Consider the following 20,458-nt stretch of genomic DNA (forward strand, 5'->3'; position numbering starts at 1 on the left):
TAAAGTAAATCCAACAAAATAATAACAATTGAAGTGATTTCTATTAGTCTTTAAATGACTTCTGGCCCTTTTGTCCCAAGTATTCAAAAATATTGCTGCTCGAGTTTTAGTTGTTTAGGCTACTGTTTTATTTAAGAGTCACAATGCTACATTGGAAATCAGCTTTGAAGCTGTTCACAGCAAATGCCTGTTCTGATACTTAATGGAGCCTCTTTCTCTTAGTTTAATAATCATTTCAATACTTTTAGAGAGGCGTGTCCTTTTCAACATCATCAATCGTGTTTATTGAGCGCTTACTGTGTGCAGAGCACTGTACTAAGTGCTTGGGAAGTACAAGTTGGCACTAAGTTGACCTTAGTGTTCTCTTAATTACTAAAGTGTGATCTTAAAGTTTGGGAAAACTAAGGGGGATGACTGTTGTGTTTCCAAAGATTCTCATTGGAGCCTAACAGAAGAATGGAATGCTTTGGGCCTGAGAAACATTTGCCATCAATTTATAATACACACACACATACACACACACACACACACACACACACACACACACACACACATTACATATCTATGTAGATATGTCTGAGGCCTTTTTTCAAAGTAAAAGCTATAAGTATATGGTCCTCATGAATGACATTTCATGTCACCATTAGGCAGTGCAGTGAGGATTTTGATACCGGGATAGCAATCCAAAGAAGGTTATTCAAGATATTTTTGAGGTCTTAGGAGTGTGAAAAACACAAAGCCCCACCTGAGCATCATATGTGTTCTTTGCAGCTGCTAACCCTTAATTAATCTTTGCCCTCTCAACCCTGGCTATATCGGCAACAGAGAAAAGGATGTTGGACAAGGCAGGGCAGACATAGGGGCTGGATGCTGTCACTGGGGGCCCCAAGCCCAGTAACTCGGGAGAAATCACATCTCTGAGATGGGGGTGGAGGTTCTCTTGATTCAGCAGGAAAACTGTCTGCTTCACACTCTTCTTTGTATTCGCTTAGAGGCATGGGTCAGTGAGCAGTGAGAGAAGCCCCCCTGGCCAGGGCTAGGAGGGACGTGGAGGTCAAAAAGCAAAGACCAGACAGAGAAGGAGCTTGCCGCCCCTTCTGCTGTCTAATCTTGCGTGTGCGCTATCTATTAATTAGTGCCTGGGTTCACATTTGGTAGAGGTCCTGTTCTCGTGCTTTTGGTTTTTGCATATTTTGGGTGTCCCAGCATTTAAGGTGGCATTTGGAACATCAAAATTAACTATAATTGGAAAAGAAACCCGCTTAATTCATAAGAGAAGAGCTGGAGAACAGGCAGTTTACTTATGACCAATTTTTCGTGAAGCTTTGGACATCCAAACTATGTTTTGGGAGCTTCCACTCTTGCTGTCCATTTATAATTAGAGCAGCTTGAGCTGAGAGTGGTGGAGTACCTCACTCCCTAGACTTCTGTTAACGTAACTTTGTTTTTCTTGGGATTTTATACCCTGGCTCCCTGAGAATTTATGGTTCCTTCCAACACTGCATTCTAAGGCCACATACAGAATCTCCCTGCAGTCCCTGCAGCCTTGCCTCCTCCTTGGCGTGATTTACATTTTTCTAAAAATCCAATGTATGGTGGCTTTATTTACCTACGTTCTGGCAAGGCTGGATGGATTCCATTACAGGGAGGATGTGAATTTGGATGGCAGTGAGTGAAAGTATTACATTGAGCAAAAGTACACTTTGTGACTTGGTTCTAGCCTACAGTAGAGTCACAGAGTAGGTTGTCACTCTTAAAATATTTTGGCTAAATCTGGCTTCCCAAGTCTCAGGAGACCTTGCGATCACTTCTCCCTTGTCCAAATGTTGGGTGGTGGCCCAGTGCTGTTGCCTGGTGGGAAAGCAGAGCTGAAGCTGCTGAATGAAATAAGTAACATTTGCTGGGAATTTTTTTCCGATTTTTTAATTTGGATAAATAAATAGAATGCAGAAGTACAGAGAGAATTGCAGGTTGTTTGTTCATTCATTCAGTCGTATTAAGTGCTTACTGTGTGCAGAGCACTGTACTAAGCGCTTAGGCAAGTACAATACAAAAATAAAGAGTGACAATCACTGTCCACAAGGAGCTCAAATGGGTTTGTGATTGCATTCTAATGATATTTTTACTTGTATAATTGCTTCCGGTGCATAATTCACACCCCCTCTGATATTTTGAGGAGCAAGCAATAGATTATTTTTGTAAGTAGTGAGAGTGTGGTTTACAAGGGTAGGAAGGGGAGACTGATCTGAACCTGCAAATGCAGCAGATATATGCTTGCCCCTGGAGAGTTTCTTTACTAAGATACAGAACTCCCTGGCCAGAACAAGAGAAGTGATGGGGGGTTGAATTCATTGATATCTATTGTATGCACCTCTTGGGAAAGTGCAGTAGGAGAAAGAGATGTAGTCTCAAGTGTCGGCTTACCTTTTTCTTTCTTCTCCCCTGTTTTCTCCCCTTCTGTCTCAGTTTTCCTCTGCTCTCCTTAGTTCTTTGTGTAATCTGTTTCTCAGTGTTGTAAAAACTATGCAAAAGCGAAGGCAGTTGTGTGACTAAATAAGGTATTTTGTAAGGCAAAATACCACATGTGCAGACAAAGCAGTAACTGAAAAATGTCAAGCATTGGTCAGCGCCCAAGACTCCCTAGAAACAAAGACAGTAAATGGCATCTAGTTTATGTTTTGGCTGGTAAACTCCATCCCCTTAAGCCACTAAAATTTACCCTTTGCATTGTTTGAATTTTTATTGATCTTTTTGAAAGAGTGAGCCATAGTGTGGTGGAATAGAACATAGACCAGAAACCATCCTTTCCCTTGCCAATGCCACATCACTCCAAGTTTCTTGGTTAAATCCCTGGCCGGAAAGTATAGCCTTCAGCCTGCACTTTTTCAGAGATGTTTTGTAGCAATTCCTTGAGATCATTTATTATCTCCAGATGGTGGACATGTACCCAACGTTATAGCCAAGGGACCTTAATATTACAAAGTAATTGTTTAAAGGAAAATAATTCATATTTCATACAATTTTGGGGCTGGTTCAAAAAGTAGTGAATAAAGCCGTCATTTGGGCAATGTAATGTGTGAAAAGGCAGGCATTTCTTTTCTTGAATTTTTTTCCGTCAGTTAACTCTGACAATCAGACCTGGGAATCAGAAGGCCCTCAATCAATCAATCATATTTATTGAGTGCTTACTATGTGCAGGGCACTGTACTAAGCATATGGGAGAATGCAATACAACATAATTAGCAAACATGCTCCTTGCCCTCAACAAATTTACAGTCTAGAAACCTGGGTTTTAATCCTGCCTTCTCCATTGTCTGCTGTGTGACCTTGGGCAAATCACCTAATTTCTCTGTGCCTCAGTAACCTCATCTGAATAAAATGGGGATTAAGATTGAGTCTCATTTGGGTCATGGACTGTGTCCAACCTGATGAGCTTGTATCTACCTTAACACTTAGTACAGTGTCTGGCACATAGTAAGTACTTAATAAATACCAGAATCAGTCATTCAATTATATTTATTGAATGCCTACTGTATGCAGAGCACTGTACTAAGTGCTTGGAGGAGTCCAGTATAACAATCTAACAGAGACATTCCCTGCCCACAGTGAATTTACAGTGTAGTGGGGAGCAATCTATACCTGTCTGGCTCGAATCAAGAGGATGTGGAAGAATAAGAGAAGGGAGTCTTGGGGAATAATGGGGCAGGGGCGAGGCCCCATCTCTGAGAGGTAGAGAGAGACTTCCCACCCATCTTTTTGAAAGGGATTTTAGTCTTGGGAACCATTTAAGCAGAAGAGCTGATGCAGTGAGCCGTGCAAACAACTGCCAGTGCCACCTTCAAACTTGACAGAGGGTACGGCGATCCAAGATCTCACTGGCCTTGTTTCTCCTCACGTCAGATTGTCAACAGTCCTTTTTGAGAAATCAGGCAACCCAACCACGATGTTGTTGGTTATTTGTAATGGAAAATATGCTTCATGCCCTGGCATGGTAGTGCTTGGGTTACTGATCCTCTCTGCAGGATGATGTAACATTGATCTGATATTGTAAGGGTTTAGAAGCCCATCTGTGGCTCTGGGGCTGTTTTGTGGAGCTCAGTTGCCAGGCTGAAATTTCAAGTGGTCCGTGCTTGTTGAATTGGCTCCCTGAATTGCTTAAATGGATTAAAAATGTAGTTTAGGACTGAGCCTCACTCAGGTGTCATCTTGGATAATTGGGCAGGAGCAATAAAGTGTGTCTCATCAATGGTATTTAGTGAGCACTTACTGTGTGCAGAGACTCTTTCCCCTTCTTCTTCCTCCCCATCTTCTCTCCCTCCACCGACACTCCTTCACCAGTCACCTTTATCTGCTGAGAATGAACAGTGGAGCAAAAACAGAAAATTGTTTTGTTTTCCATGAATGTTGAGATAACAATTCTAGCATTAGTTAAGTACTTGCTGTGTTCTAGGCACTGTGCTAGATACAAGAAAGGTGATGGTGTATAAAGGAAGGGTTTACAGAGTGCTTGTTTCTTTAAATTTATTTTCCACTTATCTGGATTTTAAAAAGTTAAATTCTATTAAATTGTATTAAAAGTCAGTCTTCTATAAGTTAATGGCTATTGCCAAAAAGGAAAAAAAAAATCCCAGGGCTTCATATAGACTTGCAGAGTACAGGGCTTTCCTGTTCTCACCTGAGCTGTGATGTATGAATAAATAGAGGAGAACTTTCAGTATTTGGGGGGGAAAAAAACCCTACCATGCTGGCTTTTCAAGCTAATGAAATAATATAATTTACAGGTCCAAAAAATGCTATTTTACTCAATCCTTTAGAAAAAGGTTACAGATTCGGCTTTACAAAGGCTACCTTTTCTCTGGCTAGGAACAGGCAGACATCCAGCTCCTGAAAATGGAATAGCTTAGAGCTCGAGGTGGCGATGATGATTATAACACTTCTGTTTCTCAGATTAATCTCATCTTTATACAGTGTCACAATATGGACACTTGCTAAATTAACTGTATTCCCCGTTATAGATTTTTTTTTTTTAAATCTCTTGGTTATGTGCCAGTGGATCCATGATAGATAAGGAAATAGATTGGGTGTGTTTTTCAGGGCAAGAGGCCATTGCACGGAAAGCGGTGTGACCAAGTAGAAAGAGCACGGGCCTAGGAATCAGAGGACCTGGGTTCTAATCCCGCCTGCCACTTACCTGCTTTGTGACCTTGGGCAAGCCACTTAACTTCTCTGTACCTCAGTTCCCTCATCTACAAAATGGGGATTTAATTTTTGCTCTCTTTCCTACCTAGACTGGGAGTCCCTTGTGGGACCTGATTATCCTGCATGTACCTCAACACTTAGTACAGTGTTTGGCATATAGTAAACTTTTAACAAATAACACTGTCATTATTGTCATCATCATTAGTATTATTGGTATTATTACTGTTATTATCATTAGCAGGCCTAAAAAGCCATAGACCCTCAATACTTTTAAGCCTTTGGTCAGTTTGTGGTGATTGGCTATTCTCTTTCCAGAGGAAGTGGGTCCTGAAGGTAGATTTTATTCCAAGGAGAAACATCAAATCAAAGGCATAAGCAATTTCTGTCTTATGCTGTCAAGTCGTCTCTGACTCATAGTGACACCATGGAAGCATCTTTCCCAGACTGCCCCACCTCCATCTGCAATCATTCTGGCAGTGTATCCATAGAGTTTTCTTGGTAAAAATATGGAAGTGGTTTACCATTGCCTCCTTCCATACAGTAAACTTGAGTCTCCGCCCTTGACTCTCTCCCCTGCCACTGCTGTCCAGCACAGGTGAGTTTTGATAATATGGAAGAAAGTGAGTGGGAATGACCCAAAAAGGAGAAGATATTTAGGAGACCCAGATGACACTTCATAGAATCAGTGGAGCAGGGGTGGACAGAGAAAGAGGTGATGGAAGCAGAGGCAAGGTAGTAAAGGGTCTAAAACCATAGACAAACAACATGAGACCTAACAAAGCATGATTTTGAAGCTGGTACATATCACATGCAGGGAGTGAGAAAGGGCAGTTTGAGTAGGATTTAAGCAATTTAAACTATCCAGGTGAACAGTAAAGTTTTCCTGTTTCTTTACCAGTTGAGGGGAAAAACCTTGTGAATGATGAGAGGCAGGTCATCCATTTCAGGTTCTTAGTTAGATTTAAGGTATTTTTCTTTCCCATATTGGTGGAAAATCTTGCTTGCCTGCAACTAGTTTTTGGTGTTATTCAAGTCCAGTGATTACAATGTTCTGATATTCTTGGCTTCCGTTAATCTATGAGGAATTACTGCTGGATGAGGAATTCCTAGGACCTAGGATTTGGCTCAATCAAATCTACAGCAGTTTAGCTCAATCTCCAAAAAAGGTCCGTACTTGATTTCACAGGATCCCCATCACAAGCATCAAAGGCATTCTGAGGTGAAACTTGGCCTCATCTTTCTATTTCTTTTTGATCTTTGCTTTTTACAACTTGCAAATTATACAAATTGAAAGCTTCCAATGTGGTTTTCTCGTAACATTTGTACATTTGACCAGGGAGGCGACCTAGGCTAGTGGGAAGAATATGGGACTGGGAGTAGGGAAACCCTGGGTTGTAATCTCAACTCTGCCCCTCGCCTGCTGTGTGGGACCTTGGGGAAATAAAGATACCTCATTGTAAGTGCCTTGTGGGACAGGGACTGTGTCATCTTCTGATTCCTACTGAAGCAGCATGGCCTCATGGATAGAGCATGGGCTCAGGAGTTAGAAGGACCTGGGTTCTAATCCTAGCTCTGCCACGTATCTGCTATGTGACCTTGGGCAAATCACTTAACTTCTCTGTGCCTCAGTTCCCTCATCTGTAAAATGGGGATTAAGATTGTGAGCCCTATGTGGGGCGTGGACTGTTTCCAACCAGATTATCTTGTATCTACCCCAGCGCTTAGAACAGTACCTGGCACATAGTAAACACTTAACAAATGCCACAGTTATTATTATTATTGTTATTCCCCCCGCCCCCCGCCGCCCCCCACTGAATGCAGTACTTGGCACTTGGAAAGCACTTAATAAGTCCTTCGCTAACTGAAACAAATATTACTGCAAGTATATGATAACAGTTCTCCTTGGTTCCTCTCTGGAGGATTGAAATTAAAACAATTCTTTCCACAATGTCAGAATCATCTGGGGACATTCCTTCATATCGTTAGACTTAATGAGTTATGATCTGGGATGTTCTGAATATAAAACTAGTGTTCAGAGGGAAATATTATATTTTTAAAGTAATTTCTGGCTTTTAACTGTTCTGTGAATGCGACTTGACTTCTATCCAAGTGGAAATACATCAAGTTTAGTAATTATAAACTGTTGTACCCTTGGATCTATAGTCTCTGGGAGCCTAATTGTAGAAATCAGATTAGGGAAATTGTAGTTATTGTTATGCCCCAAAACAGAGTTAATTTTACTATACTGTTTTGATTATTTCAGGCAATTCTCAGTAAAATAACAAATGACTTCATTTATTCCCTCTTTTTCCCAGTGAAATTTATTCAGTTTAATAAACGACTAGGTTTTATTCCATCTCTTCTCTCTGAGCAAGGCTTTAAAAAAAAATCAAGTAAAATATAGATCCTGGGCAAGGAGTATTTCAAATGAAATGGGGCAGGCTCTTCCCACATGTTACTTAGGACCAAGTGCTTAATTGGAAATATGGTTTGGACCAAAAGGACAAGGATTTGATTGGCAACTCCTGCTTCCCTGCCTTCCTTGCTCTGTTTTGTTGGCTGCATTAATATGGGGGTACTCCAGTTTACAGCCACCCTGCAGTACATAAAACCCTGGCTTTTGTCCACTGTTTTCTGACTTAGCTGCACACACGAAAACTCTTTCCCTGATGTGTCCAAATACTGGAAGTAAATTGATTCCCGCCTCACCTCCTTCTTTCGTCACTCTCACCCTATCCTGCCCATTTCCTATCAGCCTTTCTTCTCTGTCCTCATTCCCTTTTATTCTGTACAGTTCAGCATTGTGGGTCTTTCACCTTTCATTCTAACCTGAGCGGTCACCACGAAGCCCCCACCGTGGTTTATGGCCCCACTTCCTCACCCCTTCCAAAGCCACAGGTCCGGGAGACAGCGACCGATGGGAGTGAGAGGGGATTGCTGTTTCCCTCATCCCCGAGCGATCTATCATGGCCTCTGTCTCCTTGGCTTTGTTGGGGAAGTGGGGCTGCAGGCCAGTGAAACGGGAGCAGTGAGGAAGGGGAGGGTGTCAGGGGAGGCGCTGGTGACTGAGGCAGCCACGAAGGTGAGAAAGTTGGGAGAAAAAAGCAAAAATACAGTTGGGTATAAAGATGTGGTAAAGGGGGAAGGGAAGGGACCGGAACAGAAAATCTGCTGAGAAGAGGAGAAGGGTCGGGTGCAGTGATACTGCTCACTTAGTTTTTCTTCCCTCAACAAGGGCTGGGCCATTAAGGATAGAAAGATATGTAACGTGTAAAAGGTTAAAAAAGAAAAAGACTTCAGAAACTGGAAATAGAACCCAGGCATCCAGGCTTGTGTGCGATAATCTGTGAGGCCTTGAATAATGTGCCTTGTGAGGACTTAAAAGGGATTCAGAATTAACCTATTACAGAATAATAATGATAATATTAACTGTGGTATTTAAGCACTTACTTGCCAAGCACTTCGCTAAGCGCAGGGGTAGATACCAGTTAATCAGGTTGGACACAGTCCCTGTCCTGCATTGGTGCTCGTAGTTTGAAGGAGGGAGAACACCTATTGAGTTTCCTTTTTCCAGATGAGGACACTGAGGTGTAGAGAAGTGATTTTTCGCAAGGTCAAACATCAAGCACGTGATAGAGCCAGGATTAAAACCCACATCCTGTGACTTCCTAGGGTGTGGCTGGTGTTTTCATTCATTAAATCATATTTATTGAGCACTTACTGTGTGCAGAGCACTGTACTAAGTGCTTGGGAAGTACAAGCGAAGCAGCGTGGCTCAGTGGAAAGAGCATGGGCTTTGGAGTCAGAGGTCGTGGGTTCAAATCCTGGCTCTGCCAATTGTCAGCTGTGTGACTTTGGGCAAGTCACTTAACTGCTCTGTGCTTCAGTTCCTTCATCTGTAAAATGGGGATTAAGACTCAGCCCCACGTGGGACAACCTGATAACCTTGCATCCCCCAGTGCTTAGAACAGTGCTTTGCACATAGTAAGTGCTTAACAAATACCATCATTATTATTATTACAAGTCAGCAACATATAGAGACAGTCCCTACCCAACAACGGGCTCACAGTTCTTCCCACTAGACCATGCTGCTTCTACTTCATGAAGAAAAGATGTCTTCAGTTCCACCTTAATTGGATGGATTCTTCATTAAAGTTGATAAACCATTACCACAATCAGCAGAACAAGCTTCTGCTTTTGCAGCATCCTCCAAAAGACTCATGATACTTTGCAACTACTCATTTAGTTAATATTGCAATGTTATTCTTTCATAAAATATAACTATGGTTTATTGACACTTAACTTTACATTACAGTTTACAACCTATAAAGGAATTTCATATTTTTGTCAAGGTTCTGGAACAGATCTTTATTTGTCTATGGAAAATTGAATCCGAAGATACAATAATTCACAACTCAGTTTTGAGTACCATAACCCCAGATATTACTCTCCAAAATGCTTAGTGCTCTGCACATAGTAAGTGCTCAATAAATACCATTGTTTGATTTATATGGGTGAGCTTCAGTTTGGGATTAGTTTTCGCTTAAGTTACATGGCAGTGAGCAGTTTGGTCGACTTGGCTCACAAATCAAGAGAAGGATCAATATATATGTGGGGTAGGTGTTTCAGGATATTTGTGGAGCGGTTATGTTACACAAAATTTCTACCACTTGCATAGCTTTTTCTAGCCTTTCCATTGTTTTTGTCTTGCATATTTTGTCTTGCATATCTTATATGTAGCAAGGAGGACTGTTCACAACCTAGTTACACTTATAAAGGCAAGTTTTTTATTGCTGCTGCTAAGTGACATCAGAAATCCATAGATCATTTCCGTTAGGTAGGTCCTACTGTTTACTGATTTTTTTTTTTTAGAAGGGGTTTCTCTATCTCTGCCACCCCCACCTGCACACATCACATAGTTGTCCTCTCTCTTCTTTGAAGAAATATCATGGAATGCCCATTTGATGGAGAAGGATCCCTTTGAGGCTCCAGTCAGACTCCTCCAGTGACTTGCTGTGTAACTTTAGGCAAGTCACCTACCAAATACATGTTTACTTTTTCTGTCAAGTAAATGGAATTTATAATCCTGCACTCATCTAATACCCTAGGCCTCATTGCAAGTAAATTTATGAGGATAAATGAGGTAATTAGTCAGGTGTACTCAATACCTCTACTATTCCGGAAGGTGATTTAGGCACTTTGGAAAATGCTTTCATTTTTCTTGACCACCAAAGTGTCAGTCTCATGGAGCAGAAGTTGAGTCAGTAACACTGTAGTTGCCTTGACTGTTCCCCTCTGTTCAATGTAAAGGTAGAAGAGCTGCTTGGTCTTATAGGAAGGGCGCTTGGTTCACAGTTCTTGGAAGAAGGCAGTCATTTTCTCACCAAACTTGCTCTCCCGTTCCAGCCATTTTTCTTTTGCTGAGCCACCTGCCGTGGGTCTCTGGTTTGGCCTCCACATCTCCCTCCCCATCATTGGCATCCTCAGTGTTCTCTTCTGTGGAGCACAATGGGTGCAGTGCACATGCTCAACATGCAACCAACCACTTGCCAAGAGCCAGCTAGCCCGTCTGAAGCCTCGGCTCTAAGATGGATACCCTGAGGGTTTTAATATATAGAAGATTAAATCAATCAATCAATCGTATTTATTGAGCACTTACTGTGTGCAGAGCACTGTACCAAGCGCTTGGGAAGTACAAGTTGGCAACATATAGAGAGTCCCTACCCAACAGTGGGCTCACAGTCTAAAAGTCTTAAATATGCTGCTGTGTGTTAAGATGATATTGAGAAGCAGCGTGGCTCAGTGGAAAGAGCACGGGCTTTGGAGTCAGAGGTCATGAGTTCAAATCCTGGCTCTGCCACATGTCTGCTGTGTGACCTTGGGCAAGTCACTTAACTTCTCTGAGCCTCAGTTACCTCATCTGTAAAATGGGGATGAAGACCGTGAACCCCACGTGGGACAACTTGATCACCTTGTATTCCCCCTCAGCGCTTAGAACAGTGCTCTGCACATAGTAAGTGCTTAACAAATGCCATTATTATTATTATTATATTGGTTGCTCTTTGTCCTCTTCCCAGTCAATGGTATTTATGTGCAGAGTACTGTACTAAGTGCTTGGGAGAGCACAGTACAACAGCAAACATGTTCCCTGCCCACACACAGAGAATCCTTGTTGATCTTAGTAATTAAGCCTTCATGAGCCTTAAAAACCGTCATTCAGAGGGGACTCCAAAAGCTAAAACCATTGACAATATTTATTTATCCTTCCCACCTTTAAATAACTCTATAGCAGTGATACATTTGACGTCAGTTAACCATAAAAGCCCTGAAGAAATACAATACTAGTGGTGTATTTCTAGTTCTACTTTACACTTTAACTTGCCCATATGTTCATTTCAGGGCCCATTGAAATGTGCTTGTTTTCCTTAAGTGATTCATTTCCAGCAGTATTAATTGAACGGTCCTAGAAGATTTTAAAGGCAATGCTATCTTTATAAGATTTTATCCAGGAATGCTGGCAAAGTGCTTTGAAGTGTATTTCTGCTTTGTTGTGGTTGTAAGAACAGAGAGACCTTTATGGTCCCTTAAAAGTAATTCCTTTTGTAAAATTACTTTAATGACCTTTCTGATGTATTAAACTACTTAATTTCATTCAACTCCCTTTCTCAAGTGAAGGAATTGGGTCCTCATAGTGCCTCTTTTGAAAACTGAGATCCTTTGCTGATGAAGCCTCAAACCCTAGCAGCTTCTGTTTAACATTTGATACATTTTTTTAAAAAAACGCTTGCAGGATATTTTAGCCTGGCAGATTTTGTACAGTGTTCAGTAGCAACACAAGCCCTGGATTGTTCTGTAAGTTCCTGTGGGATTTTAGCTGCTTTTCAGTTTTTACTAGGCAGTCGTTGGCATGATTCCGATGGTGGTGGCATGTATGGGTTATCTGTCACCCTAGAAACTCCTGCAGGGCCGAACCTCTAGATGAACAAGGCTTCTCTGGAGCCTCAGGCACCAAGTTAATCATGCACTATGTTTGCACAATTACACTCAGTATATTGCTATGTATCCAATGCAACGTAATTGGCTGGATTGCTCAAATGTCGCCGTGTATTAGTCAGTTGCATGCACTAGTCCGGTCAAGTAGATCTAGGGGGAGAAGTGGTGTTTGTATTTCGAGGTTGTGACTGTAACAATTTGAACAATTCAGAGAGGAGGTGTGAGTCTTGTTTGGTTTTCAGTCAGTAGTTATGTCTTCATTAGTATAAGCAAAGACAAAGCTCCCCAGATTACTTGCTCTGTGGGGGCAATACCTGAGGTGGGAGGAAAGGCAGTGTTGTCTAGTGCTTAGAGCACGGGCCTGGGATTCCGAAGGACCTGGGTTCTAATCCTGACTCAACCCCTTGTCTGCTGTGTGACTTTGGGCCAGTTGCTTCACTTCTCTGGGCCTCAGTTACCTTATCTGTAAAATGGGGATTAAGACTGTGAGCCCCATGTGGGACATGGACTGTGTCCCAACCTGATTAGCTTGTAACTACCCCAGCACTCAGAACAGTGCCTGGCACATAGTAAGCATTTAATAAATATCATTTAGAAAAAACAACCCTGTTCATATAGAAGTTCTAAATCCGCATCCTCCAGGTCACGCTTGGAGACTAGAAAGCAATTGCAAAAAGCAGGGTTTAGGCCTCATTCATTGACCTGGCCTTGGGCTGGGGTGGACCCCAAGATTTCAGGGGGCATGCAGGGTCTGACTTCACAGTTTTAGCGATGGCTTGTCTCTGTGGCACAATTTTCATCTAGGTATGGCTGCGTTCTCAAAAGTCAAGCTTACCCACAGTTTTATCCCACTGGTGAACATGTAGGCTACCACTATTTATTTATTTATTTATTGGTGGGGCTTTTCTTCCCCAAATATACTTAGTGTCTGTCACTTTAATCTTAGAGTTTTATTGTATGGTTCTGAATGTCATACTTTTTCTCAGTATATTTTCTCTAAGACCCGTGGAAATTGGAATCTGAAATATTTACGGGCATAAGTTTTCTGCTTTGGTTTGTTTATTTTAGTTTAAATGGGTAAACGTCTTCTTAAGCTTTTTCCAAGGGACTGAACTGTTGAAATTAAGGTGAAAAATTGATATGTGAGGTAACCTGTAACTGTGGTTTTTAGACTATGTAAAACTAAATTGTTAGAAGAAGTTACGATGCTTTTCTAGCTTGGAAGTCTTTAGGGTAGGAAGCAATTTCTCAAAGTTGAATTCATTGAAAGTACTAAGGACAATCAACTCAATTCTCTTTACCAAATTGACCTAAGGGATAGAAAAACGACTTTCATATAACTGGGGAAGTTAGGATTCTTCTGAAACAGAGGATTATGAGCAGGGAAGGGAATATCATTCAAAGAAAGCTTTTTTAAATCACGATATAGTCTTTGATCAGGAATCCTTAATTTAATCATTTTCTCTAAAGTGCATTCTTGTTATTTGGTATTAAAACAATCCCAGATAGGATCACCCTATTGAGCTAGCATGTGCCCTTCTACCAAACTGTTTTCTCATAAAATCTCAGTTCAAGGAGTTGCTCACTCAGAAACTTATTCTTCAACACTTTGGAAGCATTTAATAAAGCGTTTCCACTGTTTCTACTTCCATTGTTCCATCTTCAAAATTTTCCACCTGACTGCGGTACAGTAACAGGGATAGACTGCTTGGGTCACCTGTGTTCTTGGGTCATTTCATTTAATATTCTTCTAGAATGGGGCAGGTGACATTTGAAAGTAGAACATGATGCAGATAATCAAAATTTCTCTTCCCATTTTTCTTAGTCACTTCCTGCGGCCTTAAGACAAAGTAACATTCTTTACATTTTGTAGAGCACCTTCCTCCCTAAGCACTTAGTGTTTTCAAATCTATTTTCTCATTTTATTTTCAACATTTATGAGGGGTGTGTGTGTGTGTGTGTGTGTGTGTGTGTGAGTGAGAGAGAGAGAGAGAGAGAGAGAGAGAGAGAGAGAGAGAGAGAGATGGGGGAGCTGCGAGGTAAGTAAACCCATTTTGTAGATAGGAAAACTGAGGTAAAAGAGGTTGTCATATTCCCCAGATATTTCAGTAAATGGCAGAGCTATGGTAAAATCTATATCATTGACTCATTATACATTATTTCTTTTAAACCCCCCTTTAAAGCTGAGCTATTTTCCAACAGAGATGTTTGGGTCATTGCTGAAAATGTTGTTTTGTAGAGCAAATCCTAAAAAGCCACCCCCGTAGTTCCAGAAAGGGAAGAAGCAATGCTGAGCTCAATCTGGAAATTCCTATTTTAGCCTGAAGTTTGCTGGACTGTTTACCCTGGCTATCTCATAATTCTCTCTCAACATCACACAGAGGAGTGGTAAAATGGAAAACGGTATTGCTAAAGCAAATGGGATATTAAAACCTTCTTTGCCGCTGACTGCACAAACACGATCCTCCCACCCTGGGCTGCCATCCTTTGAATGTTTCCTTGTTGGGAAGCAATTTTGAAAGCTCATTCTGATGTTTAGTTCAAAATGCACTCTGGCTTGACTTCAGTTCCAGGTCTGATCCCAGTCACCCTGGACGAAGTTAAGTGGAGGCCCAGATGTTCATCTGTGTCAATTGTGATATTTACAATATTCGTATTTATGTTTATAAATGGCGATTGAAGAGAAGGTCAGAAATAAGTTGATACCATTCCCCGAGGAGAAAGCCAGGAAACACAAGCCTTGTTGGGGCAGACATCCTGAATTCTGGAGGCTTAGACGTATTCCCTTGACGCCTACTCAGCACCCATGCTGGCTGCGTGACACTGGGAGGGATTTGCCAGAAGTCTGTGGATCTTCCAAGCTGTCAGTTGGACCCCTCATTGGCTGGGAAGTGACTGTATCTTGAACTCCCAAGTCACCACAGTCTGTTTCTTTATCTTTTCATTGACATGCTGTCTCCAGAAGTCATTGAAACATAAAAGGCAAAGAAAGAGTTTCTCCTTTTTCCCCTCCCCTCTTCAATGTCTCATCTATTGGTTTTCTTATTACTCTCTTTCTCTATCCCCCCCCTCACAGTCTGCTTTCACTGAAACTGTTACTTCTTCGCCTGACATCTCAGAGTGAGGCCTTTTTCTCCCTCCCCAGCCCTCCTCAGGAGCAGAAGGAGAGCAGAAGGTGGTAGCCATCTGGCCTGGGGCACCTAAACCCTCTGGGCTCTGGGTCTCCATCTTCTCACCAGACTCGGGGGGAGTGAACCCGCCTTGCTAACTGAGAACCTTGGAAAGGCTGCAGTGGTTTGTCTGTGAGGAAAAGGTCCCGGCCACAGGATTCATCGTAGGTTTTCTTCTGAGACCTCTCCATCCTGCCTCATCACATCCCTTTTGTCCAGTTTGGAGCTTTGTGAACTGGACACGAAGAAGATCCAAGGCCCAGTAAAATGGGGAAACTTAGGTGGAGCAACAAAAAACCTCTGTACAAAAGCTCAAACAGACTTCTTAAATAATTGGGATTTCTGATCATTTTTGTTTTTGTATCATCACCCCGGACCCAGTATCCAAAAGGGGTTGACACCTACGGCAGGAAAACTCGGCTTTGGGAATTCAAAATCTGCGATCCAGGATCCTGTAGAAGAGAGTGAAATATTTTTACTCCTGGAATAATCTCTCCTGAGCTTCTACAAATGTGAAATACACATTTCAGAAACCATCCTCCTCGTGTGGGTGATTCTTAGTAAATGTTCAGAAGAGAATAAAAGTGTGTTTTCTGCTTGGCAGCCAGGACGTGTTAGACCTAAAAGCCCGTTGTGCTTGTTGAACCTGATGTTTTGAAAAATGCACATTTGGGAATTTCTTGCAGCCCAGCTGGTTTGGGCTAGAGGACAAGGTATAAAGCCTGCCTGTCTGTGGAAGATTTTTCTTTCCTAAGTAGGGAAGACAGTGTTTGGGTAGATACTATCCAGGGGAGTAATTATAAATGTCATCTTCAATAGTATTTATTGAGGGCCTGTTGTGGGCAGCATCCAGCCTGGCCCAGGTATATAAGTCAATAGGCGATTCTCCTACACACCCACCCCTACCTGGCCTGAAACCAGAAAAAAAATCTCATTACCTTCCTGACTCCTCTGCTGCCAATTACCCATAGGTTGGGGATTGCAAGGGTTTTTGTTTTGTTTTGTTTTGTGTGTGTGTGTGTGTGTGTGTGTTTTCAGGAAGGTCCTGGACAAATAGTCTAAAGGTGCAAGGGTGGGGATGCGCAGCATTCCTCTCCTCATCCCAGGGATCCCAAGGGGAGCAGCAGTGATGCTCTTATTCATTGCCCTGCCCACTGACCCATGACACCTGCCCCCCCAAGTCCTAAACCCCTAACAAGAATTGTCTTGGGTGTCCGCAGGTGTCTAGGGCAGATCACTTGATACTTAGTAATGTATAGTCAATCAATTAATTGCATTCATTTAGTGCTTACTGTGTGCAGAGCATTTTACTAAGCGCTCAGGAGAGCGCAGTATAACATAGTTGGGGAACGCATTCCCTGCCCACAAGGAGTTTGCCGTCTAGAAGGATTAAGGTAGATGTAAAAGCCTCAAATCTTGGGAAGCATCTCCTCTAATGGCTCTCTGGGCCACGGGAGGCAACATTTGGGCAGAATGAGAGCGCAGAGAAAGGGCCGGGCCACAGGTTTTGTGTGCCACGTCTGCACTCACCTTTTTTTTTCCCCAGTGGTATTTAAGCGCTTACTATGTGCTAGGCACTGTTCTTAGCACAGAAGTAGCTACAAACTAATCTGGTTGGACACAGTCCGGGTCCCACGTAGGGCTCACAGTCTTAATCCCCATTTTACAGATTAGGTAACCGAGGCTCAGAGAAGTGAAGTGACTTGTACACAGTCACGCAGCAGACAAGTGGCCGAGCCGGTATTAGAACCCAGGTCCTTCTGACTCCCAGGGCCGTGCTCTAACCGTTAGGCCAAGCTGCTTCTAGGCCACGTGAGATGGGGGATTCCTAGGCATCCTTATTGGCACACTAGCAGCCTTTCCAGCTTGCTGCCACATTCCACAGTGGCCGAGGGCTCCTTAGAGAAGCTTTCCCTGGCTGCGGGATCACGTCAGCACATGCCTGGGACAGTGGCCTGAGCAACAGGGGCGGAGCGAGTCTCGTCAAGGGGAGCCAGCCTTTGGGACACAGTGATCGAAAGAGGCTTCCAGACAACTCAGCTGCCTGCAGATCAAAAACACATGGCGCACCTGCGGATATACCTCATCTCCATCTTGGCCAAAGGGTGACATCCAGAGCCAGCAGGGCCGGCTGAGCGCTGGGCTGTAGCCGCGCGATTCACATCTCAAACTGGTGGTGGGGAAGGAGTAACATCAAACTTTACTTTGGCAAGAAAAGTAGTATCAACTGCTGCGAATTTCAGGGAATATTTGGGTGCCGACATTATCCCACCTCCCCGAATTGAGATACCGTATTTTCCTCTTGCCCGGTTAAGAGGATCAAACCATTTTTGCTTTCTTTGCTCATGGCCAGAATTACTGTTAACCAAAGGAGTGAAAGCAGGAGCCATGCAGATTTTATAGGCCGACTGAAGCCTCCCCCTCTGACCCTTATGGGACAAGAAGTCAAGAGTAAAATGGACAGTTACAACTTTCCCTCCCCGTCTGAGGTTATGTAACAAATGAAATTTACTGTATATCGTTGCAAAGGCAAAAAAAGAAATTATTGCTGAATCGTAGCTGTCTCAAAGAAAGCATGAGGACTGATCTAGAATGGGTCTTTATTGTCTGCTTTGAGAAAAGGCAGGGTTAGAAGAAGTGTAAGAAAAACTTCCATTTCCCTGTGAACTTTACAATCTTGCGGTTGGACATTACTGTCTTTAATCTGCCACTTCCTAGCTGTCACCTGCTGCCCAGTTTTGATCCAGAAACTGCAAATGCTTTCCCTCAGCCAAGGAACTAACAAAGTCTAGTTTAGTCTTACTGGCAGGTCCCACATTCAGTGCTGATACTTTGTTGCCTCCAGTTCATTCATTCATTCAGTCGAATTCATTAAGTGCTTGCTGTGTGCAGAATATCTTACTAATCGCTTGGGAAACTACAATTCAGCAATAAACAGTGACATTCCCTATGTCCACAATGAGCTTACAGTCTAGAGTCCTATACTGTGCTCCATGAATGGCTAAGCCAGCCAGGCGAAGGCTGATTATCCAAACGGCAGTCATCCAAGCCATCTGAACTGAGGCTGGTTCGAAAGAATTTTCCCAAGCCCAGGTGCATGTCTGAGTTAGCCAGCTCCAGTTTAGTATGATATTCATTCATTCAATCATATTTATTGGCGCTTACTGTGTGCAGAGCACTGTACTAAATGATATTATAATAATAATGGTATTTGTTAAGCACGTACTATGTGCCAAGTATTGTTCTGAGTGCTGAGTATCTGACTAGCCTCAATCCTCAAGTGATCTGACATTTGGATTTGGAAAGGACAGTCCCAAAGTGTTCTGCCTCACCTCAGGTTTTTGGAACATATTTCTGTCACTCGAAAACCAAAGCTCACCACAAGTGCTGTCATCCTGCAAAAAAATCCCTAGCTGACTGAGACGTACGTGCTTCCAGCCAATGAGAGAGGTGACGAAGGGAGAGAGATGTGTGCTCACGTCTTCTGGGGGTATTTGGCGCACTCCTCCCGCCCCCAACACCCTCCTTTTTGGCCTTCCCTCCCTCTTAGAGGTGCCTGTCTTGTCACGCCTTGGTCCTCCAAGTATTCACTCGTAATAAGTCTGAACAGTCTGCTCTCTGCTGTTACATCTAACACTGTTCTGGAAATGGAGCCCAGTGGGGAGAAATTGGGACCCGCAGGCTCTCAGGGCTAAAATGGCTGCAGGGAGTGTTGCACAAAGAGGATGGAGACAGCAAATAGATGCCCTCTGTTTGCATGCCTGCTGCAGGCCAACCCTAAGGAAGTTTTTTAATGTCGCCAAGGTCTCTGAAAGTCGACGACCGTCCACTGTTTCTCACTGAGACACCTGTATTTGTGCATTATATGAGTAACCACTTTTCTCCTGGGTACCAGACTCTGAATGCTGAATGTTTCTTTCCGTGGTTTCAGGATAAGGGAAATTATGACACACGCTTGCAAGCTCCAGCAAGAGCCCGATTCTCCAATGTCAATCACCCTGGCCATAGTGGAATCTGATTCCACCATTGTCTACTACAGACTGACGGATGGATTTGTCATACCGGAGCCTCCCGAGGATGAGGGAGTTGCAGAGAGTAAACAGTGGAAGAAGAAAAAGAGGAAATGTGTGAGGTGATTCCTGGACTGTCGATGGGGCTGCCATTTTCCGGTGGAAGAGAGAGACAGCGAGACCTGCCTGTCCATAAATGAGAGGGTTTCTTCTCCCCACAGGCTCTTGCCCCATAGACGGGAGGAACAGGCCGAAAGTTCGGTAAATGTGTCCGATTCTTGTAAATGGAAGGGAATTGCTTCCCTCTGGCCCTGGACAGGTAGACTCTCTATCACATCACAGTAATTGATGATGAATTTAATACAGATTGCTTGAAAGCATGGTGGGCAGAGGGTTTTCTGCACTAAAAAATTGGCAGTCTTATTCTGGAAGGAAACCTCTGGAGGAAATGGGACAGAAGGGGATTCTAATGAATATGAATTTCAATGTAGCTGGATTTTTTTAAAAAAGTACTTTGATGTGATTGTGGCTGTCGCATTAAAATACTCTGCGATTCTTTATAAGCGATGCTATTTTTTGATACTTGGCGTCTTGTGCGCTGAAGGAAATAGTCTCCTCTCTGACTAATTTTTTCATTCTTCGGTTTGTTGTCCCTGAAAGCAGATGTCATTCTGAAAGTAGCAGCAGGCGCTTATGTGGTGATTGCTCTCTGCGTAAACAGGCAGTCCCTAAAACACCCAGTAATTGTTCAGAGTACAGGATAAGCAAGCAGAACCCCAGTCACCCATATATGTCTGCTTGTTTCATTCTCCAGCAGGAGATTCTAACAGCTTGAATGTGAGGTTGCTATAACTCTTCACACTAAGTTGATTGTGTGAACATGAAACTTTGCAAACTCCGGGGATTTAGGATTTGCTACAATCTTTTTGGGGGTGGGGGGTGGGCAATGAAAACGGTAAAATAGCTCTAGCCTCAAAAAATGATCCAGACTTTCTAAATCTGCTTCTGAGTAGAGTCAACAAACTCTTCTAAAACCGTAATATGAATCTCCCCTCCTTTGTCTGAGGAGGGTGTTACATTTAAAGC

At 42.8% G+C, this 20,458-nt stretch overlaps 1 protein-coding gene across 1 annotated transcript in view; it reads left to right on the forward strand.

Moving 5' to 3' along the window:
* TSEN15 (tRNA splicing endonuclease subunit 15) overlaps positions 1-19,932 on the forward strand; it is a 30,436-nt gene extending 10,504 nt beyond the window's left edge. Inside the window, exon 6 of the mRNA XM_038758599.1 lies at positions 19,294-19,932. Coding sequence (XP_038614527.1) covers positions 19,294-19,498 — 205 coding nt within the window. The 3' untranslated portion in view covers positions 19,499-19,932. The remainder of the gene's footprint in view (positions 1-19,293) is intronic.
* The last annotated feature ends 526 nt before the right edge of the window (positions 19,933-20,458 follow it).

The sequence above is a fragment of the Tachyglossus aculeatus genome, chromosome 16, assembly GCF_015852505.1.
Source record: "Tachyglossus aculeatus isolate mTacAcu1 chromosome 16, mTacAcu1.pri, whole genome shotgun sequence".
Classification (NCBI taxonomy): Eukaryota; Metazoa; Chordata; class Mammalia; order Monotremata; family Tachyglossidae; genus Tachyglossus; species Tachyglossus aculeatus.